Source organism: Physeter macrocephalus, chromosome 7 (assembly GCF_002837175.3).
Source record: "Physeter macrocephalus isolate SW-GA chromosome 7, ASM283717v5, whole genome shotgun sequence".
Taxonomy (NCBI): domain Eukaryota; kingdom Metazoa; phylum Chordata; class Mammalia; order Artiodactyla; family Physeteridae; genus Physeter; species Physeter macrocephalus.
Window position 1 is genome coordinate 126123328 of NC_041220.1, and position 11480 is coordinate 126134807.

General features: G+C 34.9%; 1 protein-coding gene across 1 annotated transcript; it reads right to left on the minus strand.

Annotated features, from left to right (window-relative positions):
• Window positions 1-803: 803 nt before the first annotated feature.
• Window positions 804-5691, minus strand: IL2 (interleukin 2). The gene is made up of 4 exons (XM_007116071.1): window positions 5524-5691; window positions 5371-5430; window positions 2818-2964; window positions 804-1023 (listed from the first exon to the last, which is right to left on the minus strand). Exons 1-4 carry the CDS (start codon window positions 5668-5670, stop codon window positions 913-915), a joined length of 465 nt encoding a protein of 154 aa, XP_007116133.1. The 5' UTR covers window positions 5671-5691; the 3' UTR covers window positions 804-912.
• Between the last annotated feature and the right edge of the window lie 5789 nt (window positions 5692-11480).

Here is an 11480-nt window from a genome sequence, read left to right on the forward strand (position 1 = left end):
TACCCTGGAGCTGGTAATAGTATAAGGGCTACCATCTTTAGGCTGGAAGGGAGGAGTGGAAGGAAAGCTTAGCAGAACTCAGAAGGAAAGAGTCTCAAGAGAGCCACCTTGAGAGAAACTGGGTTCTTTGGTCGAGAGGCACAACTATCCAGTGGCTACTCCATAGGGAAAGTCAGGGGAATCTCTTCTGTCCCTCAGACATCCTACCAGGGTTCCCCAGTGGCAGGACCCAATGGAAAGCCAAAGGGCAGGGGAGAGCTTTGATATAGGTCAAACAGGTGAGCCTCCTGAGGGCAGAGAGCAAGGTATAAGATGTTGGAGAATGGATAGAAAGACACACCAATTATATAAAGGGTTTGAAGAATGTTTTTGTTTTGGCATCTTATTTAAATTTAAGGCATGACCTGGAGAAGGAAAATAGTATAATTTGATGAGGTAGTCTCAGATTAGAATTAAGAGTCTAATCAACTCATGAAAGGAGAAAGCAAGAGCTTTGAGAAACCCATTTCTGTATTCCACATACCTCTTCAGGGGAAGAGTGACTTTTGTAAGCATCTTAACCATCTTGTGAGTTTACTTGAGTAATTCAGAAATATTTTAGTGCTCACTCTGTGCTATTCCCGGAATAACAAATACCTGGGCTTGTTTTTATTAAATAATTTTATTAACTGACCTACATAGATACTATCTTTAACAATTCAACATAAAAATAAATACTTTAGGATAAATAATTTAAGTGAATTTTTTAGAGCCCGTAGGGCTTACAAAAAGAATCTTAAAAGATCCATATTTATCATCTGAAGACTAATAGTTACAAAAGGTAGAAAAGCATACATCAAAAAATAAATATAAATTTTAAATATTTAAATAAATAGAAAGCCTGATACATTTTAAATGGGAGGCACTTAATTATCAAGTCATTGTTGAGTAGATGCTTTGACAAAAGGTAATCCATTTTTCCAGAAATTCTACAGCGGTTACTGTCTCATCATCATATTCACATGTGAATCTTGTTTCAGATCCCTGTAAAAGAGAACATTTTAATTTTGTTTTAGTTCAGGGTAGTTTACCGTATATATAATTATTTTCAGTTGAAGTCTTATAGACTTATGGCCTTTATTTTCAAGTATGTTAAACATATTAACCATTCACATTTTCTTGAAATGATCAAAATGATGTGCCAAAATTATATGTTATGATACCCAGTGATAGTGACATAAAAGCTGAAATTTTCCTCATTTGTTAATTGTCACTCTTAATGAACACAAGATTTTTTTCCCTGAATTTTGCACAATAAACATTTTAAAACAGTTTTAGACAAATACTTCATTAAGTGCTGCATGCACAATTAAAGTTGTTAAACCTCTTTTCCTCTCGAATTATATCTATATCTAAATATAGGTTACATGTATACAGTGATAAGCACATTATACTTTCTTCATTTCTAAACCTTAAATCTCCTATTAGTCTGCTTGAGTGAATCTCCTCATATTTTCCCCAAAGCAAGATGGAACCAGCCCAGAGTAAGTTAGGATAAGCTTTGGGGGGAAATTTGTATGAAGAACATTTTCAAAAATACTCATAACGAATCCCACTCCACCTCAGTATCAGTGCAGATAAATTTCCCAATTTTTAGAAGTCTAAACATTAGAAATTCTGTGCACTGACTTTTTAGAAATTAACCTCCTCTGCTGATAGGAACTGTTTCAACTCTGCCTCTGGCTGACAAGCTAAGAAGAAAATATTTTCATATATAGTGAGATTAAAAGAGGGGGCTTTTTCAAATTTGAAGTAATTCCTATCCTGAAAACATAAATCAAGTGAGATAAAGTATTCCCTTTAAACAAACTATTGCAGTGTTATATACCCTCTTACATACAATTATTTAAATATTATAACCTCTTGGGGGTTTAGATTTTTTTAAAGTATCTTGCTTTTTCTGATTTTCATGTAATTTTATATTAATTTTGCATCTAGAATTTAGAATGAGTTTTTCTAATGTTGGTCAATAATTTTAGAGCAAAATTATTGACATGGATGGTAAACTGAGTCTATCAATGGGTAGATGACATTGATCTCAATGTATTTTTTAAATTAAATAGAAAGAGACTGTCTACTAATAAAGTGACTCTTATTTGGAAACAACTAGAGTTACATACTTTTAGAAAATTGGTTCTACTGTAATTAAAATTATGCTGTTTATTTAGGATATCTATTAATTCATGAATTTTGTACTTTGGCAGATGGATGAGAAAAGAGAGCCATGAATTTCTCACATCACCCAAGTTCCTTGTATGTTGCATGCTTCCTATGCATTTAAAAATACTTGAGGTCCTGAAAGTGAGTATTACTTCTAAATAAAAAGTTAATTATCTGGTTCATTGGCCATTTTACTGGTTGCCATTTTTTTTTTAGACAAATCTCTCGGTTCTTCTACCAGATGATAGGAAAATCTCATTTAAATGTCTTTCAGGTAATCAGAATTAGCTATTCTGGAAAATGATCTGAAGGAATTAAAAAATATATAATGAAACCTGTCTGCTTTCTGTGAAATTCAGTTGAGTGTCTTATTCCACTCCCAATTTTGTGTTCATATGAGGGGTGACAGAGTGCAGCAGTGGGGGCTTGTCCCTGAATGGATGGTAGGTGGAAGCCGTCTAGCTTACACTTCCTAGCTCCACCTAATATAAAAATGAGTTATGTTCACAGTGGACTTAAAATGCATGAGTACTTCACAAATACCAAAAATGTTATACCACGTTAAAACACCCTTCCATTTATTTTATTTCCGGGAGAGCAAATAAGGTAATATCTTACCTTTAGTGTCAAAACTATTCTGTTGATATTGTCCATTAAATCCTTGATACCTGTCCAGTTCTGGGTTTTGCTTTGAGCAACATTTAGCACATCCTCCAGAGGTTTGAGTTCTTCTGCTAGACACTGAAGATGTTTCAATTCTGTAGCCTTGAATAATAATAAAAGTAATTATCAGGTCAATTTGCCCTAAAGGTCAGAATCAGAAATTAATATCAAAATATATTTTATTAACAGAGGCAGGTATATAGTTTTTACCATTCTCTCTGTTTTCATCATTACTATAAAGATGGACCAACATTGTAAGACTGGAAAAATGAGAGTTCAGCTGCCCATGGTTAGCATTAACTGTTAGTTAACAAATAATGAGTCATTAATTTCAGCTTAATTTGGCTTTGAAAAAAAGTCAACAATTTCTGCACCCAAATGTAAATCACCAATATAGGTTGAATTCTTTTCCAGTCTGCAGAGAAATTATTAGAACCAGAGTAGTCATAATGTGAAAGTATAGGATCACATTCTCTGATTCTAATATTTAATAATCTAAGAGTTGAGAATCATAGAATGTTAGGGACAGAGGGAGCTCTTGGATGCCATCTGTCACAGTTCCAACATTTTATGGATTAGTTAGTTGTAGCTATTTAGTAATGGGTCAATATAGCAAGGCACATATAACTGCATCTTAATTTTTTACTTTTCTATAATAAGTACATTAAGATACATTTTAAAAAATGATTTGTCCAAATCAAATAAAAGCTTACAATATTTGAAGGATTTTTGGATGGGCCTCCTAATTTAGACATATACACATACAAAAACACACACATAACACACTTCTATATATAATGATAATATTTCATACTTCTCTGGTACATTATAATTTCAAAGTGTTTTGTCCTAAAGAAGCCCAAGTCTCACAGCCACCTTTTGAGATAGGTAATGCAGTGTGTTATCTCCATATTACAAATAAGGAAACTAAATCTCAGAATTTCAGTGTCTTCCCCAAGGCCATATGACTAGGTGGAGCCAGGATTAAATTTCAGTTCTGTTTCTTTATAACGTTAACATAACAACCTTTGAATTAAATGTTTTTATAGCTCTCTAAATTCTTTTGCAAACATGAATGGTTGTAAAATGAACAAATGAATGGCATTTATCACATTACTTTTAGTTTCAAATAGATTTTGCGTTGTCATTTAGAAACTGCTAGATTTCAAAGAATTCCACCACCTTCTAAATTATGCACATAATCTGGTGTTATCTTTCTAACACTTTTTAAAGGGAGAGGTAGGAATACACCACATATATCTTATGACATTTTCATCTAATACCCTTTCAACTTGCTACTATAAGTTCTACAAGCTCAGGGCTTAAGTTTTTGGCATGAACAACTTGGAGCTCTTTCCTTCAAAAAACAGTCTAGTGTCTTTACACTGCTGGAGATAAGAGTAACGTGACTCTGATTAAGTTGGAGGAGCGTCTCTAAGTTATCTCCTTTTTATCTTTTAAAGGGGTAGTTTGATGTGTAATTTCCTCGAATTTATAAGAAGTGGGTCAGTGGGATTGCATTTATGACCCTTAAATCCCATTTTTTTTCTGGGCTGTTCACCCAGGGACAAGCTCTTTTTAGCATCAGATTTTGCCCACTATCTGTTGACTGGCATGACTACTAGGTAACTTTACATGCTTAGCGTAGCTCTTGGAGCTTAGTCGATGCTTAGCTAACTGTCTGAATCCCCAAACGAACAAATGAAGCTTTTAGTCTTGGAACATAAGTCATATAGCATCAGAAGTCTCTAGGTCTATTGACATGAAAGATGTGTAAGTCCAAAATTTTACTTTATACTCTCCAGGAAGAATTTTGTCTTTATTATTACTTCTAATAGCTAATGCTTATATGGTGTTTACCATATGCCAGATACTGTTCTGAGTACTTTACATTTACTCCTTAATCCTCACAAAAGTATACGAAGTATATACAATTATCATTTACATAAGTAGGTAAGAAACTGAATCACAAAGAGAGTCACTTGCCCAAGGTTACAAAAGCTTGGACATGCAGAGCTGAGATTTCAGTTTCAATAATCTGCCCTAGAATCTGTGCTACGGATTACTGCTATGCTGCCTCTTGAAGATAGATCCTTAGGAATCTTTCCTAAAACAGTAAAGGATTTTTTTTAAAGTGGGCCCTCTGATATCAGTTTTGCTAATTTGAATGGTAAAGTGATAAGATCAAGTATCTCTAGAGTTTTATATTTTTAAATAAAACAGTAGGTCAACACAATCTTTTTAAAAACTGTCCGAGCAATAAAGTGAGAATATTATTCTTTTCTTCCCATTCCCTCTACCCCAAAACACACATAAGTACGTATAAAATAAAATATTGGCAAAGCCATTTTTCAGAAGCCCATTATCAAACTTGGTTTTTTTTAAAAAGATGCTGAGGTTACTAATTCTTCTCCTCAGATGAAGTGCTGTTAATCCAGTTAGTGTGTAAATTTTCACATTACTTTCAATTCTATTGAAATGTAAATGAATGTAGAAAGTTGTACTTACCTTCTTGGGCATGTAAAATTTAAATGTGAGCATCCTGAAGAGCTTGAGGTTCTCGTAATTCTGAGAAAGCATAACAGATTGTTATTAAAAAAAAGAAACTCCACTTAGAAAAATTAAATGTAATAATTTGAGTAAGAAAGGGAATAAACTTACATTAACTTCATTCGAAAGCAACCGTAAATCCAGCAGCAATGACTTCACTTGTTCCTTTGTGTTCTCCGTAGAGCTTGAAGTAGGTGCACCGTTTGCCACAAGTGCAAGAGTTAGTGCGATGCAAGACAAGAGTTGCATCTTGTACATTGTGGCAGGAGTTGAGGTTACTGTGAGTAGTGATTAGAGAGGCTGATAGGAAGCTCTTGAACAAGAGAAGCAATTTATACTGTTAATTCTGGAAAAATATGATGGGGGTGTCAAAATGTTTTACATATTACACATACTTTCAAAGATTCTACCTGTGTGGCAAAAAGCATTACCTTTATTTTTCCTCTTCTGATGACTCTTTGGAATTTCTTTAAACCCCCATAAACTGACTGAATGGATGTAGGTGAAATCCCTCTTGGTTACATTAGCCCACACTTAGGTGGCAGTTCTAATTCATACAACTAACGCCTTCTGTGTGAAACAGTTTTTCCTCCCTCTTTCTTTAAGGGGGTGGGGATACAAAAGAGTCTCATGAAAAATTTCTCTTTGTCATAAAACTGTGTGAAACATGTGGAACACCATGTTGTGGTGGACAAGAGCAAGAATAAATAGCTGAAAAGAATAAATGTTTAGATTTGTTGATTAAACAGGAAGAATATTGGTTTCCTGTTTCAGGATGGCTTTACCTTTTTATCTCCACGATGACTGAGCTAATGCATACAACATGCTAGATTACTTCTTATACAATCAGCTAGAGAGGTATTAAAATTAGAATACATAAAATACTGAGCTTGAGGCACTGTTTTATGCTGTTTAATTTTAACATGTTTCTTGTATCTGTTTAAATCTTTTTTTTTTTAGTGGTACGGTGTTCAACAAACATGCTCAGAAAAGGGTTTGCATACAAGGACACTACTAATGCTAATGGGGGGTTTTTTTGGTCATTTGTTTTACAGATTTATTTTTGCTCCTTTATTATTTTTGATGGGCATCAAGAGGATATAGTGAATTGGAACCTTGCCAGAATCAAGGATGCTTTTTCTTCCTCTCAGTCTCTCAGAGGCCACCTGAGCTATTAGATCTTTCTCCCTCTTCATGTCCATTTCATTTATTTCTCTCTCTCTGTTGAACAGATTTGCTTATATTTCTTTAAATATAAGGCAGAAAACGAGCATAACAATAGGGATCCCCAAGTTTATTTGTTTATAGGAAGCTCACTGACTGGAATTTCTGGATACCATTCGTACATTCTTTAGGAGAAAGGTGATGTGACTAGCTCGTGGTGAACCAATACTGGCCTAATTATTGTGGCTGGGGGTGCAGAAGGCAGGGTAATAAGCAGTCCAGTGAGCCATGGAACGTGTGTGTGTGTGTGTGTGTGTGTGTGTGTGTGTGTGTGTGTGTGTGTGTGTGTCTTGTGGAGTGAGAGCAGTCCTAAGAGCAGGGGTATTTGGGCTCCGTTATTCCAACATGACTCTTAAAATACAGAAGCCAGAACTCTATCAATAGAAGTTACCAAGAGGGGTATCCATTACAATTCTTGGAGTACATTTATGAAAAAATAAAGTACTGCAAAAAACTTGTGACAAACAAATACTCAGAAAAGGGTTTGCATCCAAGGGTATTGATTCCAGTTTTATAATAGACTTTATGTGTGCCATATATAAACCAGTCCACAAGTTTCTAGTTTTTATGTTTTCACTCTTCAATAGATTTAGATTTAGCTTCTAAAGCACCTGTGACACTATGACTGTAACAATAATAGTTATTAAATAACATCAGATCAATATTTTTGTAGTCATTATATCGGGTAGGATACTTAGGATTGTGTTCTTTTGTCTTCAGTGTAATGCACTAACTGCCTGAATGATGGTACAGATACATACTGCTAATTTAAACTGGGGAAAATTGAGGAAATCCTTCTTCAAAGACATTTCTTGTAACTTCTCCGTTCTGACTACCTTATTCATTTCTTGTCTATTCTTTAAACAGATATTTATCTAGCACCTATGATGCTGTCAGGTATATAGAAAGAAAAAATAATGCGCAGGCACACCGTCTAGTTTAAGCCTTACCTGTGAAGTGATGGTACCATTTTGTAGATTAGACAACTGAAGATCAGAGAAGTTAAATAATTTGTTCTAGGTTATTTAGCCCTTACTACCAGTTTAGGGCAGAACAAGGATTTGAAACCAGAATATTCTTATTCCAAAGCCCACACTCTTACCATTTGTGTTCTTTCTCAAACAACCTGATGTGTAATAGAGCAGTCATACACAGACAGGTGTAATCCCAGGTAATAGGTGATTGCTGCTTCAAGAAAAGTGAATATGAAGAATTTTGAAGAAGAAACATGACTTTAAACCGAATTTTGACAACATGGTTAAAATGTAGATATGTAAATTTAGGATTAAGATGAGGGTGGGTAGGCAGGAAAGGTTACACATTCTTTAAGCATAATTTACTTTTTTTTTTTTTTTCTTTTGGCCACGTTGCGAGGCATGCCAGATCTTAATTCCCCGACCAGGGATTGAACCTGTGCCCCCTGCGGTGGAAGCACAGAGTCTTAACCACTGGACTGCCAGGGAAGTCCAGGTTACATATTCTAAGGAACACTTAATTGTATATAAAAAGAACAGAGAAAAATGTTTCAGTACTTTTTATCTATGCATTAGGCAATATTCAGAAGAATATAAAACATATTCCTAAAATTTAAAAATAAGAGTTACAGTTCCTCAAGGGGAAAAAAGTGAAGAAAAAGCCAGATTAGAGACAAATAATTTTTTATTTTAGAAAAGATTAGAGACCAATGATGATGATCTTTTCCTTTTTTTTTTTTTTTCTAAAAAATGCAGAATGTCTCTCTGTACCTTTCAAATCAAAACCACAAATTTAGCATTAGTTATAAGGGAAAGGCTATTTGGTAATCTGTGTGTCAACTTTATTACACTTGTTTCACTTCTCTAAAGACTTCAGTGTCTCATCCCGGCATCATCAGCTCAGGCCTTTACCCTTCCAGAATGGAAAAATTCACACCTACACGTTTTTCTGTGTGGGGCTTTTCCAGTGAGGCCTGTGATGTGCTCATAGTCTTGATATTTATATTTCTCTGGCTATTTCCATGAGAGAGTGGGTCAGTATATGGCTACATTGACGGGACCCTGTGGAAAATTGAATTCCTAGGCCCCTGGCTTGTCCTTATTGTGTAACAGGCATCATTATGGAAGTTGGCCTTATAACTTCTTTCTTGAAGTGCTTGGGAAGAAAGCTACGGCAATGGTATGCTGTGGCAAACTTTCACTGTTTAACATGTCTGACACATCAGCGGACTTCTCTGGCTATAGTGGTGATAGAGTCAGTAGTAGACTGCTAACTACCACATGTGTCACACCCCCTACTTCCCCTTTGAAAATACATTTTACTATTCAGTTAGAAGTTCTTTTAGTTGCTTAGCATTGTTTGTGAGTCTGCCTCTTAGACTCAGGAATAGCCCAAGTTGCTAAAGCTGCCTCCCAGGGAGGTTGGTCAGTCAGTTGCCTAATCATCCATCCATCAAAGCTAACTTTCAAGGATTCCACCTCCTGCAAGAATTTCTTCTTTCTGAGCCTCTTTCACAGCTCTGTAAAACTTTAATTTGATCTGGAGCTTGATGCCTATATTAATGCATCTCTTGTCCGTCTCTCTAAAGGCCTCTTGGTTTTTCAAGATACAGTTCTCTCCTTTTGAAGTTAGGACATATTGTTGGATCATCTCCATACCACCTGGAGAACATTTCACTAGGAGCTCTGTGGAAATCCAGATTTCCTCAGGCGTAGGTTGGTGCCCATTGTTTGTCTTTATTAGACCTGCAATCTGCCTTAATGTGATACCGCTTCTGTAAATCTGTCTGTCCATCACAGTTAAGTCTCGTTTGTGTGTGCTCTTCTTCTGTGTGGTAAATTTTAATGATGTTCATAACCTTTTGGAATGGAAGAATTATTTCCTTGGTACTTGTAATTTTGCAAAGTGTTTTCAAATTCATTATCTAATTGAGTCACATTTTGCTGATAAGAAATTTGATGTTTTTAGAGGTTAAGTGACTTACCCAAGATCACATTCTTAAATTAGTGGTGAAGTTAGAGCAAAAACCCAAGGCTTCCTCGTCTCTAATCTTATGTATTTCTTGTGTTAAATAGTGATGCCAAATTCTAGGCCCATGCTACATAGAAAAAGATGAATTGTGCCCATTTTCCATCTCACTTATTCTCTCAGTGATAGCTGATGAATCAAGTGAGGCATCATCCACCATCCACCTTCACTTAACCAACACCTTGTCTGAGCAGCTTTAGGATTTCTAAGAATTTAGAGCAGCTGAATTCATACAGTAGCTACAAAAGCTGGGTTTTGCTCATGTTTTTTAATCTCTTTCTGGGGTCTTTTAAAAGCACTGGAGCATTTGATGTTTCCTGACACTTCCCCCATATCTAAAGTAAGAAAATGATTGTATTCAATGTGGATTTAAGCTGCGTTGTCCTTTTAGGAGTGCAGTGTTCTAAGGCTGACATGGGGATATCACACAAGGCAATTGTCTGCATTTGTCAACCAGGAGACAGCTTACTACTTAAATGTGATGAGAACTGGGAGTATCTTCACAACCTTTGGAAACAATTTTGTGTGTAAATATATGACCCCTGTGACAAGTCACACAGCAGTTACTAGAGGTGAAACATGACAATCTTCTGATGGTAATAGTGATAGATTTTTAAAGCACTTCAAGTTCATAAAGGACTTTCACATCCATTTATCTCATTTCACAGCAAAATAGTTAAGGAAAGAAATTTTCTGGCTGCATGTATTTCATGAAGACCTTTATTTTCTTTGTACATTAAGAATTAAACCTTGCAACTTACAAATAAATATTAGCTTTCTCCTCTGTGGAGATAAATGCCTTCATTAAAATCATTGTAAAAATAAAGTTATTATTTACATTTAAGTTCTCTATTGGTTAACTATAGTTAACTATTGGTTCTTTCCTCTTCTACAGAAGGTTTGGATGTATCATTGACAGTCCATTGTTCCATCATTCCTAATGCTGAAAGATAAACTGAGGCATACTAAAAATTTTGAGAGTTTGAGCAAAAGTCAATTCGAATCAGGCAGCATCCAATCTAGCAGACAGAAGGGAACTCTGGGGAGCTGTACAAAATGAAAATAGCCAGAAGGGAATGGGAGCAAGGAAGTTATACTAGGCAAAAAAGTGGGTTGGTTACTGCAAAGTTACTTTCCTTTAGTGGTTTGCAGGGGTCTATCAGGCAGATTACCTAATTTATGCTGATTAGGCAATTCCTGATTGGAATATCTGGGAGAGCCAAAGCTGTAATTAAGTCTTGGTTTAGTGATGTTGGACTTAGCATAAACGATTCCATTTTGGGCCTGTTGTATTGTTTTTAACACTAACTAATATATTTTTTAAAGATTATAACCTGATTTTTTGTTTAAAAATTGTAACATGATCTAATTACAAAATAATACATATTCATTATAGAAAATTTGGAAAATAAAAGGAAACTGAAATAAATTAAAAATCAACTGTAATCTGACCAGGTAGATATAACTATTGTTATCACATACTGGTATTTATGTCCATCTATTCTTTTTTCTTTGGTATGGTTTACATACTTATTTCTGTTAATCATGTGTTATAAATATCTCACATATTAAGTATTCTAAAACATTATTTTTATTCTGTTGTGTGACTGTATTTTATTATTGGAATTTACATTAATTACAAACATTCAGGATTATGAATAGTGCTGTAATTCACTAAACTTTTTTGCACATAAATATTTGTGCAAATTTCTGATTTTCCTTTTAGGATAAAATCCTAGAATGGGAATTACTGTGTCAAAGTGTATGAATATTTTAAGGCTTTTGATACTTATTCAGAAAGTTCTCAACAATTTAGCACTCCTTATCAGTGGTATAAGCCT

Bases quoted from the DNA above. Each gene is read 5' to 3' on its own strand.
- IL2 (XM_007116071.1), bottom strand. From the start codon at position 5,670: ATGTACAAGATGCAACTCTTGTCTTGCATCGCACTAACTCTTGCACTT. The intron at 2,965-5,370 runs GTAAGTACAACT...TTATTATTCAAG, and splicing joins AATTTTACATGCCCAAGAAG to GCTACAGAATTGAAACATCT. The intron at 1,024-2,817 runs GTAAGATATTAC...TCTCTTTTACAG, and splicing joins GAATAGTTTTGACACTAAAG to GGATCTGAAACAAGATTCAC.